Consider the following 23,487-nt stretch of genomic DNA (forward strand, 5'->3'; position numbering starts at 1 on the left):
GAAATAAGGCGGGGGAAGAGATTACTTGGGTTTCTAGAAGGAATAAGTTTTGATGTGGAATTTAAGAGGCAGAATTTCGCAGAGAAAGCATTTTAGGGGTTTCGGAAACGGGTAAAGCACAGATGGAGGGACTGATAAACCTACTGAGCAACCCCCTCAGAGGTATGGGTCTGTTGTAATGTGAGATGAGGCCGAATCAATCCTTGCCGAAAGGGTTTTAAACGCCAAACTGAGGCATCAGAACTCCTCCTCCGCCTGGGGAGCAAGCGGAGGTTCTCAGCAGGTGAGAAGCATGAGCGGATTGGCCAACGGATGGATGATCCGTATTATAATTTCCCCGGCGCGCTCTTCCGACCTTTGCCCGCAGCGCAGGCCGGCTTCGCGGTAGGTGGTGTTGGTGCTCTCCGGTAAAGCGAACCGCGGGATCGGCCGGAGATGCTGCCCGGTCCGGCTGGGGCCCCCAAGTCACTGCCGGGCGCTGCACCTGGGCCCGGCCCGGCCGCCGATTGGACGACTCCGGGTGACCCGGCTGTATCGCGAGACGAGATTGGCAGCGGCGGGGCCGCATGTGCCCCCGCGCTGGCTTTGTACGCTGAGCCGCCTGCCGGTCCTTTAACAATGGGCGGCGCGAGCGCCCTGGCGCTGAGTCGGAGCTGAGGCCGGCGCTTTGCTGCCGACTGTCCGCAGCATGAGCGGGGCCGGCGTCCCCCGCATGTCGGCGGGGCTGGGCCTGTGAGGGCCGCGGTTCCGGGTAAGGGAGGCCGTCGTGGGAACCGGCAGGCCTGGGTTGGTGGCGGGGCACTAGAGCCCCCCGGCCCGGCCTTTGTTCGCCTTTCTGGGGCCGCGCGATCCCGTGCGCTCCTCCGGATGAGGAGGCGGAGGCTGGGTGCGCGCTGGGCCCGGCCGGGGCGCGGGGAGGCTATGGAGGAGCGCGCGCCCGATCATCTCCAGCGGGCACCCGGAGCCGGGCTGGCGTTCGTCTTCGGGCTTCTCGGCGGGAGGTTTTTACCTCACGGGGTCTGTGAGTGCTGTCAAGTCTGAGCTTCTCGGGGTCGGAGAATTCGAACCCGCGGTGCGGGGAGTCCCGAAGCCGAGCCTCCGGTCTAGCTTTTCCGAGTACGCGCCCGGGTTCACGCCTAGGGAACTCGGGCCCCAGTTGGTCCCCTCTTGCCTGGCACCCGGTCCGGCAGTTCATCAAGCAAGCTGGCTCCTCCTGACCGGGTAGCTTGGGCCTTCCCTGAGGCGTCAGAGAGTTGGTTTGGTCGGTACTGGTTTTCGGACGAGTCAGGTGAAGATGAACAGTCACCCTGGGTGGCCTGAGGTCACACCCCTCGGGCGGGGGGCGCGGAGGGGCTCATGGAGGGAGCTGGCAGTGACCGCGTCTGGGGTGTGTCTTGCAGACTGAAGTTGCCTCGTCTGGCCAGGCACGCCGCTGGGTCCCATGGAGCTGGAGGCGCAGTGGTGGCGGGGACAGCTGGCTGCCGACATCCATCAAGCTCTTCGGTACAAGGTAACCGCTATACCCTGACCTTTCAGTTCGGTGCCTCAGTGCCAGTTAGTATGAATCTCGGCTCCCTGGAAAGCCCGGTCAGGGTCTTTAACCACTAGTTTCCAAATCAGAAAAGGCGAGTTTGCTTATTTGCTCGAGGTTAATTAACCTTGGCTTCTTCCCTGGGGTGTATCAGAAGAACCTGAAACTTGAATGAGAAGGTGGGTGGGGCGTGGTAGTTGAGAGAGGAAGATGTGAAGGGAAAATCAGATATTCTTGTTCTCAGGTGGAACATGGATTTGATATTGTATTTTAAAAGATGTGTGTGCTGGCTTTTTATTGGGCAGAGCAACCTCCTTTCTTCTATAGCTGCTGTTCCATGCAGCTGTCTGTTATGTCACATTTGTACAAAAATAAATCCCCCAGCCTTTCCACTAACTTGCTGTGAAACTTTGGACAAGTTACTTAATTTTCTGACTCCCAATTTCCTTATCTGTAAAATGATTAATAATAGAACGTGCTCTGTGAAACGAATGTGAAGATTAAAATGAGGTAATACTTCAGATGTGCTCAGAACAGTGATTGGCAGATAGTAAGCACTAAGAAAGTGATAATTTTGTTATTTTCTTACCTTGAAACCCCAACACTTGGGGGCTGTTCAGAAGACCTTAAGATAGGAGTTAGCTGCTCTTTCAGCTAATATCAAACAGGAGGAGTAGATCTAGTCTATTTAAAAGATATTCAGGGAAAAATACACCTTTCTGGCACAATGCAAAATTTGTTTATTGTAGCTGTCACATCTGTTTAACATGTCACCTCTGAGTCTTTTATAACCATAAGAGAGTCCAGATCCAAAATTAACTCTAACTTGACTTAATTTCACTGTGGATAGAAAGAACCATTATTATGTATAGAAAATTGGAAAGAAGCAAAACAGCTGACTCTTTACTAAAAAGGCTGCTGACTGTTGGAGTTGAGAGGTCCTGGGATGATAATGAACTTGTATCTTGATTTTTTTTTTTTTTTAAAGAAAAACAGGTTAAATAGATTAGAAAACCTAATTCTGACTTAAACTATTACAATTGTACCCTTTTCTAAAGTTTGAGACTTCTAAATGCTGGTTGTTAGTTCTGACATTCAGTCTCTTAGACTCACTAAATACACCTCAGCTCCCTAATTGTACCATAGAAAAGTCTCAAGTATGGAATGGTTCTCTGGAATGTTAAGAGAGTTGCAGGTTTTCCACCTTGAAAATTGTTCAAATACTTTTGATTTTTTTGTTGTTGTTGTTTTTTCTTTAGATATTATCTTTCAGTTTTAAATGGTCATATTTTCTAAGTGTCAGTTCTTTATTCCTCTGGTATGTGGTGAAATTAATATCTAATGTTTAATGATACATATGTTTTTTAGTGACGTGAAACTTAAGATTTTTCATGGTGATTTCCATGGTTTTTGATTCTTATATTTTTTGTGTAATTTTAGTCCTGAGTGATTATCTGAATTAATTTTATTAGCTGAAGTTGGAAGTGCATTTTTTTTCCAGCACATTTGTTGAATGGTTTTGTTTTTTGGACTCTGAGGAGGATGCAAGGAATAAGACACAACCTGTACTAAATTTATGTACAAACTATCAGAGGATGAGCTAGAACAGGGCCTGAAAGAATGCCACTGAAAGTTGTGTTGGGCCACCTGCCGCCTGCGACTGTAGGTTGTCTTTATTTTATCTTTAAGCATTGTGTAAGCCACATTCTTGTTATTTGACACAATGGCCACACTTTATAAAGAATCAGTAAAACTTGAACCTGTGGAACTGGAGAGACCACTGTTTGTAGTACACTAAAGTCAAGGAAAGTTAAAATGAACTTTTCTCACAGAGAATACATGTCAATTTCAGGCTGTTAATTAGGTGATTTAGTTGGGTGGTTATATGCTTATTTATTCAACATATTTGCATGCCTACAGTGTACAAGGTGCTGTCAGGCATTAAAATGGTCATAGTGAATGAGATAGACATGATCCTTGCCTTTAAGTAGTCTAATTTCATTTGAATTTAGGTCTTCAGTTGCCGTTGTGCAGTTGCTATTTAGGCACAGTGGAATGTGTTCTGTTTAGACCCAGGGTTTGTGGAGGAATAATTGGTGTGACCAGCATTGAATCTACTAGGGAAGAGTAAAAATTACAGCAAATGAAAATCCTCTTCAACCCCAAATGGCAGCTGTACTTTTTCCATTAAATAAAATCACTTTTTCCTCAACAAAGCAGCTGTCCTCTAATAGCCTGTGTCTTCTCTTCTCATTGTTTTGCTATGTATACTAGTGTCTTAGGATGCTTGGGGAAGTATTTTTAGGAGCCTTTATGACAGATAGAAACGATGCTAACTTTGTGAGAAACATCAAGAAAATATCCCACAGAGTTGTGAGTATTCCTTCTATGCTTTGATTTTCATCCTGGCTGGACAGTTAACCCATTCTGGGAACAGGATGGCACTTGGGGTGGTGAGCTAACAAGGACCTGCGATTGGAGATGGAGATGACATATTTAGATCCTTCTATGCTTTGGTCCTATGGGACCCTGAGAAGCAGACAGGAAGAAGAGTGTTCAATTCTAGGGAATCAGGACTAGATATTAGAAAAAACTCATAAGCTGAAAGAAGCGTAGGTCATTTTCTCGTGTGTATAACTGCATTGCATGGACAAAGAACTAAATCTGACAGCCATATGATAAGCCCATGTCCTTTACCATTTGCAATAATATAAAGAGAATGTATTGGATACACTGTTAAAAATCTCCTAGTGGTGGCCCTCAGAGTTCTTGCTTTTGTTTTGTCTTCTTTTAGCCAAGTTAACAAAGTCCACCAGTGTCTTCCAGCTATGTTCCCCTACGCATCTGGCAAAACTGTGGTCCAATTATCACAACTAGGATAGTATTGACATTGATACAGTCAAGATCTATACATTTTCTGTACATTTATCACCACAAGGATGTTTCATCTTATCCTTTTATAGGCACAGCCTGTTTCCTCCCATCATCATTCTCCCTTAACCTCTGGCAACTACTCATCTGTTCTTTATTTTTATAACTTTGTCATTTCAGGAATGTTACATAAGTGGAATTATGTACTACATGATTTTGGGGGTTTCATTTTACCCACTCAGAATAATTCTCTGGAGATCCATCCAGGTTTTTGACATTAAGCTTTTTTATTCCACCATTTTGCTGCTAAAAACAGTGCTGTAAAGGCCCTCCTTATATGTAGGATAAATTCCTAGACCTGGTGTTGCTAAGTTAAAGGGTATCTGCAGTCTGTATTTTCAAAACTGTATATTATCTAATTGCCCTTCAGAAGGTTATGTGAGTTGTCAACCTGACCAGTAATACACGAGTTTCTGGATCCACTCTTGATAACATAAGCGAAAATTAATGAAATATAAAAAAATGATAATTGAAAAAACTATATAGTCATCCCTCAGTATCCATGGGAATTGGTTCCAGGATCCCTGTAAATACTGAAATCTGAGGATGCTCAAGTCCCTTATGTAAAGTGGAGTAGTGTTTGCATATATCACATATATCCTACACACATCCTCTTGTATATTTTAAATCATCTCCAGATGATTTAATCATCCATGTTGCAGCATATATCAGAATTTCATTTCTTTTTAAGACTGAATGGTATTCCATTGTATGTATATACTACATTTTGTTTATCAGTTCATCTGTTGATGAACACTGAAGTTGTTTGTTTCCACTTTTTGGCTCTTGTGGATAATGCTGCTCTGAACATGGTTGTACAAATATCTCTTTGAGTCCCCACTTTAACTTCTTTTGGATATATATCTAAAGGTGAAATTGATGGATCATGGTAATTCTACATTAATTTTTTGGGGAAATTGCAATACTGTTGTTCACAGCGGCTACACAACTTTATATTCCTACCACTACACAAGGGTTCCAATTACTCTACATCTTTGTCAATACTTGTTAGCTTCTGTTTTCTCCATTTTCTTTTGGGGGGATTTTTTTTACAGTAGCAATCCTAATTGGTATGAAATGGTATCTCATAATGGTTTTGATTTGCATTTTCCTGATCATTAGTGATTTTGAGCATCATTATATGTGCTTATTGGCCATTTGTATATCTTCTTTGGAAAATGTTTAGTCATTTGCCTTTGCTCATTTTTCACTCGAGGTGTTTTGGATTTTGTTGAGTTGTGTGTATAAGAGTTCTTTATGATCGGATATTAACACTACCAGATATATGATTTGCAAATATTTTCTCCCATTCTGTGGGTTGCTTTTTCACTCTGACGAAAGTGTCCTTTGATGCATAAAAGTTTTTTTTTGGATGAAGTCTTACTTTTTTTTTGCCTGGGCTTTTAGGATCGTATCCATGTTACTTCCTTCCATTGTAATACCTGTTAGGTTTACTGTGGCATTGTGCTGAGCTTATAAAATGAATTTAGAACCCTTCCATCTTTCTGGAAATTCTCTAATAGTATAGGAATTTTCTTATTTTTAAAAAATGAGAAACCATATTAGAAGATACTAGTGGGTCTTCGACATCCCTACAAGTATAACACAGTATGCATTATACTAGAAGCATGTCCATTTATCCATTAGATTCTAACTAAAAGCTTTGAGCATCTTTAGGGGGTGTGTATGTATGGTTTGGTTAGTATTTTGGTAATGATGCTTTTCTGAAAACACGTGGTAGGGAAAACAGGATTCCATTATTAAAAATCTTGCTAAAATACATCTATTCCATAATGTAAGAAATACCTATAACTGGTAATGTCAGATGTGATTAAGAATAAGGAGAAAAGTTTAGTTCTAAATTTTAAATACCATTCATTATCCTTCTACTCAGCTTTTTCATTTTTGTGTTTTACTCAAGAAAAGTGTTTTAGGCTATGGTAACACTAGTATATTGGGGGGAAAGTGTCATCTTTGCATTGGGGGGATAATTCTTCTACAGTCCATATTAGACTAAATGTTCTTCTTGATTTAGGAGCTGAAGTTGCCTTCCTACAAAGGCCAATCCCCTCAACTAAGTCTCAGAAGATATTTTGCTGACTTGATTGCCATTGTGAGCAATCGTTTCACTCTCTGCCCTTCTGCCCGACATCTTGCTGTCTATTTGCTGGACCTGTTTATGGATCGTTATGACATCTCTATCCAGCAGCTGCATTTAGTTGCACTTTCCTGTCTGCTTCTAGCAAGTAAGTATGAGTACGATCTACACGACTGGAAAGTTTATAATTAAATAAATTTACGTAGAACTCAGTGAAGTACCACCAAATTCCTTTCATTCCAATTTACTAGTATTGGAAAATTTATGTTGAAAGTGCTTATTGGCATAGTAGTTCTTAACCAGACATATTAAAAAGTGGCTCTGAAATCTTTCAAAAACATGTGTACCTGAGCCCCACATCCTGAAGATTCTGATACAGATGTCTAGGTCATTGCAAATCTACTGACTGAGAATCTACATCATGGGACCTGGATATTTTTTAATGTCTTAAAAATTTCAAAGGTGATTCTCATGTATCTTCCCAGTTGGGAACCATTGCCTTAAACCAGTGATTCTCAACCAGGAGCAGTTGTGTCCCACTGGCGGATATCTGGCAATATGCGGAGATAGTTTTGGTTGTCATGACAACTGGGGAGAAAGCTAAACATCTGCAATGCACAGGACAGCCCACAGAACAAAGAATTTTCTAGCCCCAAATGTCAGTGGAGCTTAGGTTGAAAAACTCTGATAGGTATCATACTCTTGTGTTGTTAGAATACCTTCTACTGACTAAGTGGTGATTTGGATTAATGAACTGAAGGTTCACATGCAACAGCTACACATGTGAAAACACTTGCTTTTAAAGTAGGCAAAACTGCATAGTAAGCTGTAAGGTAGAATCTGTTAATGGGCCTTTTGGTGCCTCTTTCTCTTAACATCTTCCTGTGACATATTTCATTGTTTGTTAGTGTCTTGACTGAAGAGAAAGAGGGTGAGTAAAGGCATTGAAAGTGAAATTTTTCTTCTCTTAGTATTGTGAAAAGATGGTATTTGTTTTTGAAGTTGAATCCATTATGTAGTGTTTTTTGTTTTTAATTATTCATGTTATTACGATGGAAATTTAAGTCCCACTTAAAGTGACATGTAGAAATACTGACTGCCTTCACCTCTAACCCCTACTTGAGGGTTTAGGATCCAATGTGACTGCTATCACTGGCAACCCACTCCAGTACTCTCGCCTGGAAAATCCCATGGATGGAGGAACCTGGTGGGCTGCAGTCCATGGGGTCACTAAGAGTCAGACACAACTGAGCGACTTCATTTTCACTTTTCCTTTCATGCATTGGAGAAGGAAATGCCAACCCACTCCAATGTTCTTGCCTGGAGAATCCCAGGGACAGGGGAGCCTGGTGGGCTGCCATCAATGGGGTCGCACAGAGTCGGACACGACTGAAGCGACTTAGCAGCAGCAGCAGCAACAGCAGTGACTGCTATCTAAGAAACATTCCTTCCCTACCCTACCACCAGAATTCTTTCTAAAACACCTTTGCATTTGACTGCAAATAACCCTAAAACCAAATGCAGGCCTGTGTGGTATCATTTATGATACTAGTCTTTTCTGCTTTTCCTTTCCTGTCCTTATTTTTCCTCTGATGACTTCAGCTCCCTATTTTATCTCCTGGAATGTCTTTTTGTAAACTATTTCAAATCTTTTGTGGATCAGGTTGAATATACATAAACACAGCCCAGTGATGACTTTCCACTGCCTGTGGGTTAACGTAGAAACTCCTTAATGTAACATTCAGAACCGTTCATCTGGACCCAGCCATCTTACTAGACTTTTCTTTCAACTCTGTCCCCATGTAACTTGAGTCAAATTCTTACCAGAATGGTATACTTCCTGAGTATCTATCTTTCTCCTTTAATCTGTTGCCTCCAAGATCTAGACGTATCACCTGCTCCTATCGCCACCATCCAAGAAGCCAGAGGTCATGTTTGTACATTTTTAATTAACCTTTAATTTGACCTTTAATTAAGGTTTTATCCTCATAAGCAATCATATGTACAGTTCTGTGTTTCATCACTATGATGATTTAGTAGTTTGCATAGGGTTGGAAATACCCATACTTGGCATATCAAAAATGTGTGAGAATCCACACAGAATGGCTTTCTGATATCCTGTACAATATTAGTTTATTATAGGATTGGTTATAGTAGAGAGACACAGGAAATCAAACATGCAGGTTAGGTTATTTTAAAATCTTGGGATCAGTAATGAAAAACTTTTTGCCTGGTGTGGCCATCACTGTCCTTCAATCACTACCAAGCCCTACCTGGTCTGTGCCTATGGACTGTGAAATTATGAATGATGGATAGTCAGTTCATAGACTGACTTATATTTGTGACTAAAATTTACTAGTAACTTACAAAATGATTTGGGGATTATAAACTAGATATTTATAAACTACCTATTACCATCAGAGTTCACCAAGGTCTCTAGCTGAATAATCTAATAACAACTCTGGCCACCATGCAGAGCTTGGTGCCAGGTTTCAGCAGTTTCCACAATTTGGGGAAAGGATCTTCTATTTATGCAGTATCTTAGGTTGATTGGAATGGCATTTTCAGTTTTTCTTTCTAAATTTTCTGTAACTGTCAGTTTAAGGTCGTGATCAGTTTATTTTATTGAAGATTATTTGATTTAATCTGTGGTAGTATATAGTTACTTTTGGCTCATTTTCTAGGAACTAGGCTCTAGGATTTGTGTTTACTGAGGTCAGATGAGAATTGTTTACTACCTATTATTAAAAGAGTCAGATACCTCCTCCCTTTGTTTTACTGACCCCACCCTATTGTCTCTGAGAGAGAACTGCTTTTACATTGTTCTTCTTCCACTGGAGAGTGGGAAAGTGTGAGATAGGTGCCCCTTAGGGTCTCAGCTCCTCCCAGGTAGGCACTGGTCAAACTGAGTTCAAGCTGTCAGCTCTTCAATGGGGTCAGGAGTCAGAGGCTGGCCCTTGGTAGCCCACTGAAATCTCTTCTCCTTCCGGTTAGTGAAGTCTAACTTTACTCCAACAGAAATGCTTAGGATGCTTATAAACCAGTAGTCTATTTTTAATATCTGATGTATGTTTTAAATTTGTGGAGTTCTTTCTACTGTTTCTTACATTCTTACACTCTATCTTCTTATATTTGAATTCCAGAGTCAAGTCTCCAGTTAGTTATCATAAACGATTCAAATGATGCTTCTCTTGTCTCAGAATGATTAAACTCTGAATGTCCTCCTCCCCCAGGTGCTCCCTTCTTTGGGATGGGCAGCCTGTTGTATAAAAGTGAAGAACAACTTATAGCTGACAGGACTCAGCGACAGCTGTATTTTAGTTATTAAAGAGGTTGGAAGGCTTTGGTAGTTTGGTTAAAAATGGAGCACAGCTTGTAAGTTTCAGGTACTAATGCATATCCAGCTGCTTGGATGTACACTATTAGAGGCAGGAAGAAAGGACCTACAAACTGGAGAGTGGCATGTAGTATTTTTGCAGCAGGGATTATGGGAACTCTATATGGATATAGAACTGAATCTCTTGTCAGCAATATGAATTTCAACAACCCTTGAGTCTTAGGTTACTTCTTATAAAATGAAAATAAAGACACTTAACCTTACAAACTTGTTGTAAGGATCAAGTGGGCTAGTATGTTTAAAAACACATATGAAATTGAAACATAAAGGTTAGCATTGTAATAATTAATTCCTCCATAAGTGTTCCATAATCTTTAGTCTGGCTCCCTAGCCCCAGAGATTTTGACTCATTCCAGACAAGACTGATTTATCCTGGGAAATTCTCAAACTCTTAACTTCTTGACATATAATACCCTGGCTCCCTTGGCTTCTTTGATCAGTATTGAACTTGTAGAGGGCACAGGAGTGGTCTTAAACATGAGGCTTTTGATAATCTGCTCAAGGTATTGTGTGTGCTTAGTCGCTCAGTCATGTCCGGCTCTTTGTGACCCCATGGACTGCAGCCCGCCAGGCTTCTCTGTCCCTGGGGGTTCTCCAGGAAAGAATACTGGAGTGGGTTGCCATGCCCTTCTCTCGGGGATCTTCCAACGCAGGGATCAAACCCATGTCTCCTGCATTGCAGGCAGTTTCTTTACTGACTGAGCCACCAGGAAGCCTGTTCAAGGTTTTGTGTAACTAAGAAAAGATCTTAAAGTCAAGATGAAGTCAAAAGTGAGATTATAGGCTTTTAATAGCAAAAATTTGTGACAAGTGCTTGTTTCTTCTTGCTAACCAGTACTGGGTTGACAAGGCTTTTTACTATTTGATAGGTGGAAAACTGTATGTCATAGATGATTCTATTTATATATCAATTTTTAGTGAGAATAGAACCTTTTTTTTTCCCCCTCTATGAATTCTATCTTCTGGTTCCTTATCCATTTTTTCCTTATTAGACTGGTAGTCTTATAAATTTGTGAGAATTCCTAGTAAATATTAAGGGTGACTTTTTTCTCCTTAGTAATAAAAGACAAAATGTGGGTTGGCAGAGATCACAGTGACATCTATCTGATCTATGCCCTACTACCACATACCTGCCATTCCCTCCTGACTTTGAATATGTGCTGGTTTCCATGGCAGATCTGAGCATTTCCTATAAAGGAAAGACAACCTGATGTTTTGTTTCTGGGGCCCCTGATTCTTTATTTTCTGGGAAGCAGATGTGAATTTCCTGTGCCCTTATTTCCTGTTTGGGACCTTTATCAATATAATCACATGGTTTCTGGTATTTCCTTTCACTTGAAGAAACTGATCTTTGTGATCTGTATGTGGTATTACGGATAAGTAGATTTAAAATAGTCATGCACATAGCATTCAGCACGATAAAAACTGTATATGAATGTAAGTACTCACGACATTGTCACACATTCTGAAATCCTTTAACATCCATGTATCTGAGTATATTACTATATATAATGAAAAGTTTCCCCCCAAAATTAAATCTCAATTTAAATATCAAGTATGGTTATTTATGCAGTATGCAGGTTATTTTTAACTTTGCAAATCAAGATGCAAAGACCTTCATACTTGTAATAGCCAAGTACTTTATAAATATAGAAAACCCATGGATCCTTAATAGTATAGAAGCCTGTCTATTCTAGGAGTCCCCATTTAGCTTTGGTCTGGAAGCAGATTTGGGAATTCAAGCATAAATCTTCCATTTTTGGTTTGACTCAACTTAATTGACCTTAAATGAATTGGCCAACCTTGCTAACTTGGTTTCTTGAACTGTGAAATTGGTCATATACAATTTTGTTTTCTGTGTTGAAAGGTTCAAGGAGATAATATGAAACATTTTCTTGATCCTTGAATTAAACAGTGAATTGTGGTATATTAATTTCTTCAAAGGAGCTTTAAACTCATTAACTTTTACAGTATTCCTTTGAAGTTCAATGCCAGTATTGCTGCTGCTACACAAATAGAGTACTTTGAAAGCCTTAATGATTCATCCAGAGAGATTGAACTAAATTCCTAAGTCATTCTCCTTCTGAAGAATTCCACTCTGTTATACAGAGAACAGTGGGTTCCTCTCCTATATTTATGCAGTGATCATACTGGATGACTGTCATTAAGACCACTTTAGTGCTTTTAGCTCTGCTAATAAATGCCATTGGCAAAACTTGTGAAATTCATCTTTATGTGATTTAAACTGGGAAGCATTATCTAGATTATTGAAAAGTCTGAATTATGTAAGTTTTTTGGATTAACTCTTACTTGCAGCAATATTAAGAGTGGTTTAAATCTAACAAAGTTCAAAATTTCTGGAGTGGGAGTGAAATTTTAACTCTTTGCACCTAGACTCTTAAAGTCATGAGCTTAGAGTTCCTGGCATAGGAGACAAACCTTCTACTCTAGTTCCCCCTCCCTAACGAAAGACCAGGGTAGTTAGCAGTGTTTTTTCCCAGCCCCTAAGGCTGGCCAACTTGAACGGACCTCTCTAACTCCAGTATACTGAGCATCTGGGCTGAGTGGTTCTGGCCACTACCACTTATTGTCAGAACTTCAATGTATGGTTCTGAAAGAGAAACATCACAGGGAAACTGGTTTGATTTCTTCTGGTTTGGCAGTCTTTCTGTTCTTCCCCCCAAAATGTTTTTAAATGGATAAAGTAAAATTGTAAGATTTCCAAAGTAACCAAATATATTGATATAGATATCAAAATAGTAAAATAAAAATTTTGTATAGTAATATGTAACATTCTAATAACTATAATTATGAACAAGTATAAAAACTATTGTGAGAAATTATAATAATTGCAGTATAATATGACAATTTTATACCTTAATATAAAAAGGAACATAAGGTTAGGAGGTGGAAGACTTTAGTTTTAATTTCCTTTCTTCTTTGGACAGTCATAGAACAAAGACCCAAAGAAACTTGAAGATAATTCTTTTGGTTCTATTGCTGCATTTGAAGAATCATAATAGTACTTGATACTTGCACTTTCCGAACTTTCTCCAGCCATGACTTTTAGAGATACCTAAAGTGAATGATTTATATCTAGTTAAATATTTGAGGGAAATTAGAGTGCAAGAAAAAATAATTTTTTAGTAGAAAAATTATTCAGGGCTAGAGGGGGCATTTTATTACTCAGCTGTACATGTGGGTCAGTTTCATGAAAAGAAGTTAATGCCTTCAGATAACCAGGTTCAATATTTATGCCTATTCTGCCTTGAGTAAGGGGATATAAAAGTGGTATAAAGTATCCTCCCCTTTTTTAAATAACAGACTTGGCTAGATTTTTGGTTTAATTAAGAAGAGGAGGAATAGGGGGGTTAGTAGAATGAGAATGTTTGTGTTAGATGGTCACCTGGTTTTTTTTTTTTCCTTTATTTATATCTCTCTGAGATTTTGCTGAAAATATGCTGAGATGAAACTCTTGAAGCTTAGCTATTTTTATTTCAGATAATTTTATGACATTAAATACTTTAAACTTTGTCCTAAAATAGTTTTTTGTTTTTTATGTTTTTTTTTACCAACTATCACCTGCCCTCATAAAGAAATTTCCTGAAAAGATTCAGCTGTTGAGATGAAAGTTATTTTTTCAGTGGCACATAGGACTGTTTTCATTACACAATAGGACATAGATCAAAATGGTTACACATTCCTTTTTATTTTTGGGGGGGGGGGGGGGCGGTGCAGGGTTAAAGAGTGTGGAGCGTTGGCACTGGGAGAGAAAACATGAAGATTTGAGAACCATAGAGTTCTGGCACAGTTGTATCTACCCAGAGTAGGGGGAATGTCTTTGGATCTAAATCTTTGCACTAAGATAGCAGATCCCATTTAAGGTACTAGACTTAACTTTGATCATTCGGCCTAACATTTTCTTTCTCTTGCTTTTATTTCCTTTTGCATATAAGGTAAATTTGAAGAAAAAGAAGATAGTGTGCCTAAGCTGGAGCAGCTCAACAGCCTGGGTTGTATGACTAATATGAATTTAGTGTTAACAAAACAAAATTTGCTACATATGGAACTATTATTATTAGAAACCTTTCAGTGGAACCTCTGCCTTCCAACAGCTGCCCATTTCATTGAGTATTATCTCTCCGAAGCAGTACATGAAACAGATCTTCATGATGGCTGGCCAATGATGTGCTTGGAAAAAACTAGACTTTACATGGCCAAGTATGCAGATTACTTCCTGGAAGTATCTTTGCAAGGTGAGTTGTTGTAGATGCCAGTAAGTGACTTGTGAGCTTGTGACTTGTGTATTTTGTTGCTTAGGTTCATTTTTGATGTCTCCACAGATTATGCCTTTCTAAATTATGCACCTTCTTTAGTAGCTGCAGCATGTGTGGCTTCTTCAAGGATTATACTTCGTCTTTCTCCAACGTGGCCTACAAGACTGCATCGTCTTACTGCTTACTCCTGGGATTTCTTAGTGCAGTGCATTGAACGGCTATTGATGTAAGCCTCTTTGTTCTTTTGTTTGTAATTTCTTATTAACATTCTTCGTGTAAAATGAGCCTTGGCAACAAGTTCTCAGAGGCCAAGAGCTTTTAGAATACTTGCTCTGACAGCTTCCTGATGACATAAACAAGACCCTGGTGAGCAGTACTCAGTGGAGTACTGAGTGGAAGGGGAGTTTCTTTTGGCTGTTATCCAGGTAGAGGCTGTCATTGCTAGTATGATTCTGGGTACCTGATAAGGAAAGGAGCTGCTCTTGTGTGAGTCCACAGCTGTGAGATCATCCAGGTAAATCTTGCTCCAGTCCCCATTTCCACATCTTTGGTGATATCCTGGTGGCCTCACAATTCAAAGTGGCAGTCATATTTAAGTGCTCATTGTGAACATAGCTCCCAAGCTGAAAAGAGCCCTCAAAGCTACTAGCAGCCAGTCAGCCAGTCCTCAAGGGTTATACCAAGGGAAGGAGCTTTCAGAAGGCTAAGAGTGAGTTCTCTTGTTGAAATTATGGTTGCAGTGACTGCTACCTGGGCAGTGGGGCAGTCTAAGGAACCAGCTGTTACGGAGTTGGGGGTGATGTGTGACTTTCTTGCAGATTTTTCTCAAGTAACATTATTAAGTTTCCTTTATGTCTGTGTTGCAGCGCTCATGATAATGATGTGAAAGAAGCAAACAAACAGAGAGGACAGGCAGGACCTCAGCCAGCACAACTAAGTGTGTTCCAGGCAGCCTCCCAGCCCTCTCGGGCAGTTCACTTTCAGCAACCTCAGTATCTCCATCAGACTCATCAGACCTCACTGCAGTATCGCCATCCTGTATCGGAACAACCAAGCTGTCAGCAGATTGTATCTACTACACACACCTCATCTTACACACTACCAACATGTCCTGCTGGCTTCCAAACTAGTGTTCAGGGCCTTGGGCATGTGCCGACTGGTGTTGGGATGTCACTGGCAATACCGGTAGAAGTTAAACCCTGTCTGAATGTTTCTTATAACCGGAGTTATCAGATAAATGAACATTACCCTTGCATTACTCAATGCTTTGAAAGGTGATTTTATGTGAAGGTAAGACCTGACCCAGACTGTTTGTGACTTGAAGCTCTGGGGCAAGCTTTTTGTAAAACTTCTCTTCAAAAGGAAAGGATCCAAATTTCATCAGAACTCATCAGATACCAGCACCAGGAAGACTGACTATCCCCTCCAACACACCGTGAATATCTGGGAGGACTAAGGTAACACTGCAAACACTTTAACAGTGTATATGTCAAATCCTGTTAAAACAGATTTCTATATGACACATTATAAAGCCACAAGTGATGGTCCAAATATTTCAAAAATATTCAACCCAACAGAAAATTTGGACAGACTCCAAATTTGCTGTTTCAAGATTTGACCTGTGGTGGGCTCTGGGCCTAATGTTGGCTTATATGTCAGAGATTAATGTTTATCTGTGGACTTGCCAAACAGTCTTTTTATGAAGGAAAGTTCCAGTATTAATTTTTGAAGAGATCCTTTTTTTTAGTCTCCAGTTTTGATTTATATTTTTGATCTGCATCTGCAAATGAATTTCTGACTAAGTTTCAACTCATGAATTTCTTTGCCATACCAGTCAGTGTGGTTAAAAAAATTTTTTTTAGATATTCTAAATAACTCCCTATCACAGATAATATAGGTATCTGGATTTATGTACTAAAATTAAGATTGGAGTAGATTTCTTAAAATCATGGTCATATATTTTTGTTGTTTTTCCTCTGTGATCAACCTCAAGTCTTTAGAATTAAACACATTTAACTCAGGGAATTTGTACTACTTGGAAACACTTAACTGTAATGCAACATGCTTTGGGAATGTTATAGTATGACTACCTTAATAACATAGGTTAGTAGACTCCGGCTAGAGTGTGTTTTCAAATGAGAACATAATGGTAGCTTAGAATGAATGAAGTGGTTCCTATCATTCGTGATACACATACAAGTTTTGCATTTCTCAGTGCAATCAATGATTTATACTCAGATTTGGTATTATTCTATCAAAGTTTTTTCAGGGGAAGGTGTAACTGTAAGATGTCAGTACTAGAATGAAGTCCCATAGTTTGCTTTGAGGTGGAATGTGGCCAGGGTAGTTCTCAGGTTGTGCTATAGAGCAGCACTTTGTTCCATGGAAGACAGGTTTATAAGCAGCCTTTGGATCCAGCTAGTCAAGTGTAAGCAGGCAAAGGTGACTTTCATTGGATTGGCCCCGGAACTGCCCTGGGACATTTCACTATATTGGTAATGAGTGACAACAGCAATAGGTCATTACAGCAAGGGCAACTGGGGGGTAAAGAGTTTGGAGGAAATAAACTGAAAAAAGTAAAAAGAAAAGAAAAACCATTGTAATAATTGAAACTATATACATAGTGCTCTTATCTGTGGGAGAAGAGATTTGGTGGAGGGAAGCTTTCTGATAGAAAAATTAGTAAAGTGTGTCATTTTGTTTCTGTTTTTTTTTTTTAAGATAGCACTTGACTAGAAGGGAAACTGCATGGCAGGTATGTGACTGCCGTAATATGCATTGAAGACAAACTTCTTATTATAAAGATGTTATGGGTATGCAGCAGGAGTCTCAATAATCAAGCCAATGGCTTTTGTTAGGAAGGGAAGGGACTCATCACAGCGATGGATTGATCCAGATGGCTCCAGTAGATGAATGTGGGTGGGTGGCTTCTGTCAGTGTGAGTTCTTACAGAATATCCTTTCCTTAAATGAAAGGTAACTTTTATCATTAGAATACATAGGGCATGATATGGATTTATTAGTCTGGTAGATAAAATGAAAAACTACTCAGGTAAGAACACTCACTCATGGCAGATTTTTCAAGCATGAAAATTGTTTTCTGAAAGTATCATCACTTTTCTCTTTACAGAAGGCTGCTTATTGGATTTTGGTAGTCCTTACCTCAAGAGAACTTGAATTATTTAGGGGAAAGTGGGTTCAAAAGAGAATATATCATCCACATTCAGAACCTAGCAACCTGGAGTCCAATTTTCAGTATTTTAACTACCTCAATAATACTATGAATGTAAGATATTGGGATAGAGATCCCAACTTGAAACAACAACTGGTGCCTATGGTAATTTAAATGTCTTGTCAAATGCTTTTACTGATTGGTTTAAATGTCATTCTTGTTATAGAAGAATATGCCTTTTTAAAAAGCCTGTAACACTTTCCCAGTTTATATTTAAAAAAGCTAAAGAACACTGGATTAATTTGGGTGGGGGGGGGAGAGTAAAATAAATAATTGGTTACTATTGCTGCATACCCAGGGTGGGGTGGGATGGGGTGGTTGGAGAAACCAGTACTATTTTTAAAACATTAGGTTTCAGTATAAATACAACTCACAACTGCTAGCTTTGGGGGGCTGTGGGTGGGGGGAGTTGTGTGGGTTTTGTTTTGTTTAATTTATTGATTAGTCTAAAGCAGGTTTTTTGTTTTTTGAGATTACCGGACCATCATTAAATGTGTACTGTGAAGAAATTAATGATATGTATAAAGGGCTTTACCAAAGTCCACTAAATAAACACCACTCAAGTATAGACTGCAAACCAAAATGTATCTGTTATGACATTAATTGCAAATAGCAAGTATGGTGCTAAAGTCCACACCAATGGAATTAGATGAGTGCTATGCACTTAATTTTAAAATAAAACTAGTTTTCGTTAAAATGGTTTTGGTGTTTTGTTTTAAATATAAATTTGGATGTTTGCAGCTTCATTAAATCATGTCATCATGTAAGTCAGACTTGGAATTGTAATTACACTTAGGAAGTAAAAGCTATCCCAATGGAGAATATCACCATAGTGGTGGGAAACATTTGTCCGTTCATTATGTATTCCATGCAGCAGAGACCAGAGCCCACAGAAATGTATTTGATATTACCTTTCTGGCCTTTTGAACTTAAAATAGTTGTTAGTATGTTAGAATTGCAGTGTATAATTTACAAAACAATAATGCAAGCTGCAGAAAATTTGAAGTCTGATTTCAAAAGTAGGTACGTGTAAAATGGCCAGAGGTGTGAGAAGGCTCAGGGTTGACAGTGAGAATGGTCTGTTTGGTTAAGTATCACTACTACTTAATTCAACTTACAATTTAACAGATAAAATTTGCTTTGAAGAGTAAAACTTTTAGCAGGGTTAAGAATTTACATCCCTCAAAAGTATTTCTTGAATTTGTCCTATGTAATGTCACTTATTTTGGCACAGTGGCACGGTTTAGCAACAGTTAACATACGTTGCTTGTTGTTGTTCTTTTCACATTGTTAATACACATACACATTGTTCTTTAAGGCTGAATTTAAGAAAAGCAACAAACATTCCAAACCAGGGCAGGTAGCTTTACATTGAGGTGATTCTGAGTCCCATGTGATAAGTTTATATTCATCAATAAACTCATCTTATTAAGCCCATAGTGATAGACTTATCTCCCTAGCCTCAAGCAGCTTACATTTTGCTTGCCACTTGAAGAATTAGAATGGTTTATCGTCCACAACCCAGTTTAAAATTATCTTGGTTAAGGGATCACTCAGTTTGGTTTTTAAAATCTCTCATATTATGGGGAAAAAAAAATAGTTAAAAGCATCAAAACCAGGCTCCTGCTTCCTATGAGAAGGATACCTTCTACCCTATTCCTAACCCCACCACCCCTTTTTTAATTAAAAATTTTTATGACTTTTTAAGAGCAGTTTTGCATTCACAGCAAAATTGAGAAGATAGAGAATTTCTTCCTGCCCCTACACATGCACAGTCTCCCGCATTATCAACATCCCCACTAGAATGGTATATTTGTTAGAAGTGATGAACCTACATTGAGACATAATCACCCATTATGAACATTTTGGTTTACTCTTGGTGGTGCACATTTTCTACTGTCACCATTGTAAATTTATAAAGGTGCAATGGCATACAGTTACAAAGGTGTAATGGCATCTATTCCACCATGCATTCTCACTAGTGGAAGTCTGTGCTCCACCCACTGGCTCTTCCTCATGCAATCCCCACCCTTTACCCCTAGGTAACCACTGATTTTTTTCTTGTTCCCATACTTTGCATTTCTAGAATGTCATAGTTGGGATCATACAGTCTGTGGCCTTTTCTTTCACTTAGTAATTATGTATTCAAATTTCCTTCATGTCTTTTCATGGCTTGATAGTTCATTTTAGTGTTGAATAATATTCCACTGTCTGGGTGGATCACAGTTATTTATCCACTCACTTAAAAGGACATTCTGGTTGCTTCCAAGTTCAGAAATTATGAACAAAGCTGCTATATACATCCATGTGCAGGTTTTACTATAGGCATAAGTTTTCAGCTCCAAGGAGTGAAACTGCTGAATCTTAGGATAAGAGTATGTCTAGTTTGTAAGAAACTACTAAACTGTCTTCCAAAGTGGCTATAGCATTTTGTGTTCCCACCAGCAATGAATGACTTGTGCTCCACATCCTTGCCGCATTTGGTGTTGTCAATGCTCCAAATTTTAGTCATTCTAATAAGTGGGGGTTAATTTGCATTTCCCTGATGACAATTGATGTGGAACATCATTTCATGTGCTTGTCTGACAACTGTATAATCTTTGATGAAGTATCTGTTAAGGTCTTTAGCCCATTTTTAAGTCATTGTTTGCTGTATTATTTTGGGGAATAGTCCTTTATTAGATGTATTTTGTAAATATTTTCTCCCAGTCTGTGGCTTCTCTTATTAATCTCATGACATTGTTTTTTGCAGAGCAGAAGTTTTTAATTTTAGTGAAGTCTAGTTTATCAGTCTGTTATCACTTAAAGAATTACAGATGCTGAAAGGCTGGCTCAGAATTCGCTGGCAGTCCAGTGCTTAGGACTCTATGCTTCCAACACAGGTGGCCCGGGTTTGATCCCTGGTTAAGGAGCTAAGATCCCACAAGCCATGCAGCATGGCCAAAAGAAAAAAAAGCAGTTTGACTAAATAAATAGGTAATGGAGGATATTATAAAGTCAAGGTATTACAAATGTAAATAACCATGGGAACAAAAATACAAACTTCACAGAAACCTACACACAAAAAAACAAAGCAAGGAGTCTATAGTAAAATACTTTAAAAGGTGTAAATATGGAGATTATAACTATGGCATCAGTTCAGTTCAGTCGCTCAGTCATGTCTGACTCTTTGCAACCCCATGAATAGTAGCATGCCAGGCCTCCCTGTCCATCACCAACTCCTGGAGTTTACTCAAACTCACGTCCATCAAGTCAGTGATACCATCCAGCCATCTCATCCTCTGTCATCGCCTTCTCCTCCTGCCCCCAATCCCTCCCAGCATCGGGGTCTTTTCCAATGAGTCAACTCTTCTCATGAGGTGGCCAAAGTATTGGTTTCAGCTTCAACATCAGTCCTTCCAATGAACACCCAGGACTGATCTCCTTTAGGATGGACTGATAGATCTCCTTCCAGTGCAAGGGACTCTCAAGAGTCCTCCAACACCACAGTTCAAAAGCATCAATTCTTCGGCGCTCAGCTTTCTTCACAGTCCAACTCTCACATCCATACATGACTACTGGAAAAACATAGCCTTGACTAGACGGACCTTAGTTGGCAAAGTAATGTCTCTGCTTTTTAATATGCTATCTAGGTTGGTCATAACTTTCCTTCCAAGGAGTAAGCGTCTTTTAATTTCATGGCTGCAGTCACCATCTGCAATGATTTTGGAGCCCCAAAAAATAAAGTCTGACACTGTTTTCACTGTTTCCCCATCTATTTCCCATGAAGTGATGGGACCAGGTGCCATCATCTTAGTTTTCTGAATGTTGAGCTTTAAGCCAACTTTTTCATTCTCTTTCACTTTCATCAAAAGGCTTTTTAGTTCCTCTTCACTTTCTGCCATAAGGGTGGTGTCATCTGTATATCAGGTTATTGATATTCCTCCCGGCAATCTTGAGTTCAGCTTGTGCTTCTTCCAGCCCAGCGTTTCTCATGATGTGCTCTGCATAGAAGTTAAATAAGCAGGGTGACAATATACAGCCTTGACGTACTCCTTTTCCTATTTGGAACCAGTCTGTTGTTCCATGTCCAGTTCTAACTGTTGCTTCCTGACCTGCATACAGGTTTCTCAAGAGGCAGGTCAGGTGGTCTGGTATTCCCATCTCTTGAAGAATTTTCCACAGTTTATTGTGATCCACACAGTCGAAGGCTTTGGTGTAGTCAATAAAGCAGAAATAGATGTTTTTCTGGAACTCTCTTGCTTTTTCGATGATTCAGTGGATGTTGGCAATTTGATCTCTGCTTCCTCTGCCTTTTCTAAATCCAGCCTGAACATGTGGAAGTTCACAGTTGATGTATTGCTGAAGCCTGGCTTGGAGAATTTTGAGCATTACTTTACTAGCATGTGAGATGAGTGCAATTGTGCAGTAGTTTGAGCATTCTTTGGCATTGCCTTTCCTTGGGATTGGAATGAAAACTGACCTTTTCCAGTCCTGTGGCCACTGCTGAGTTTTCCAAATTTGCTGACATATTGAATGCAGCACTTTCACAGCATCATCTTTCAGGATTTGAAATAGCTCAACTGGAATTCCATCACCTCCACTAGCTTTGTTCGTAGTGATGCTTTCTAAGGCCCACTTGACTTCACATTCCAAGATGTGTGGCTCTAGGTGAGTGATCACACCATCGTGATTATCTGGGTCATGGAGATCTTTTTTGTATAGTTCTGTGTATTCTTGCCACCTCTTCTTAATATCTTCTGCTTCCTTTAGGTCCATACCATTTATGTCCTTTATCGAACCCATCTTTGCATGAAATGTTCCCTTGGTATCTCTAATTTTCTTGAAGAGATCTCTAGTCGTTCCCATTCTGTTGTTTTCCTCTATTTCTTTGCATTGATCACTGAGGAAGGCTTTCTTGTCTCTCCTGGCTATTCTTTGGAACTCTGCGTTCAAATGGGAATATCTTTCCTTTTCTCCTTTGCTTTTCACTTCTCTTCTTTTCACAGCTATTTGTCAGGCCTCCTCAGACAACCACTTTGCTTTTTTGCATTTCTTTTCCATGGCGATGGTCTTGAACCCTGTCTCCTGTACAATGTCACGAACTTCCGTCCATAGTTCATCAGGCACTCTGTCTATAAGATCTAGTCCCTTAAATCTATTTCTCACTTCCACTGTATAATCATAAGGGATTTGATTTAGGTCATACCTGAATGGTCTAGTGGTTATCCCTACTTTCTTCAATTTCAGTCTGAATTTGGCAATAAGGAGTTCATGATCTGAGCCACAGTCAGCTCCCCATCTTGTTTTTGCTGACTGTATAGAGCTTCTCCATCTTTGGTTGCGAAGAATATATCAAACTAATAAATGTAAATGAGCTAAACTCAACTATTTAGAGAAAAAGAATTTCAGACTGAATCACAAAGCAAAACTCAAATCTATGCCATATAAAAGACCTACAACAACAAAATGATTCACAAGGGTTGAAGATAGAAGGATAGGAACAGCCAGCAACTTCTTAATAATAGATGTTGGCTGGATTTAGGCACAAATCAGCAGGAAATGGGGTGGAATGGGGCATTCTGTAATTCAAAATAATGGTGAGCAGTTATGAACTCTGTGGATCAAATAAACTAGCAACAATATTAAGTAAAATCTATAACAGATATAAGGAAAAATAAAACACAGAGAGGAGGAAACTAACTCATCTTGGTCCATGAGAGATCAGTAATTTAAAAAACAAGAGATAGAAAATCTTAACATATTGTGGTAGACTTAATTGACATATGGGCTTCTCTGGTTGCTTGGACAGTAAAGAATCTGCCTGCAGTACAAGAGATTTGGGTTCGATCTCTGGGTTGGAAAGATCCCCTGGAGAAGGGAATGGCTACCCACTCCAGTAATTCTTGCCTGGAGAATTCCATGGATAGAGGAGCCTGGGGGCTACAGTCCATTTGGTAGCAGAGTTGGACACAACTGAACAACTTTCAATTTTTCATTGACATATTGAGAAAAAAATGCCTTTTGAGAAGGGAAATGGTAC

At 39.5% G+C, this 23,487-nt stretch overlaps 1 protein-coding gene across 2 annotated transcripts; it reads left to right on the top strand.

The window, feature by feature from the left end:
- Positions 1-536: 536 nt before the first annotated feature.
- On the top strand, positions 537-18,162 carry CCNJ (cyclin J). 2 transcript variants are annotated; one of them, XM_061162259.1, is made up of 6 exons: positions 537-751; positions 1,401-1,510; positions 6,498-6,708; positions 13,914-14,213; positions 14,334-14,460; positions 15,101-18,162. In XM_061162259.1, the coding sequence occupies exons 2-6, from the start codon at positions 1,442-1,444 to the stop codon at positions 15,510-15,512; spliced, it is 1,119 nt and encodes a 372-aa protein (XP_061018242.1). In that variant the 5' UTR covers positions 537-751; positions 1,401-1,441; the 3' UTR covers positions 15,513-18,162. The 2 variants fall into 2 exon arrangements, with proteins under 2 accessions (XP_061018242.1, XP_061018241.1); XM_061162258.1 differs by having other exon boundaries at positions 539-751; positions 14,301-14,460.
- The last annotated feature ends 5,325 nt before the right edge of the window (positions 18,163-23,487 follow it).

This window comes from Dama dama, chromosome 15, assembly GCF_033118175.1.
Source record: "Dama dama isolate Ldn47 chromosome 15, ASM3311817v1, whole genome shotgun sequence".
Lineage (NCBI taxonomy): Eukaryota > Metazoa > Chordata > Mammalia > Artiodactyla > Cervidae > Dama > Dama dama.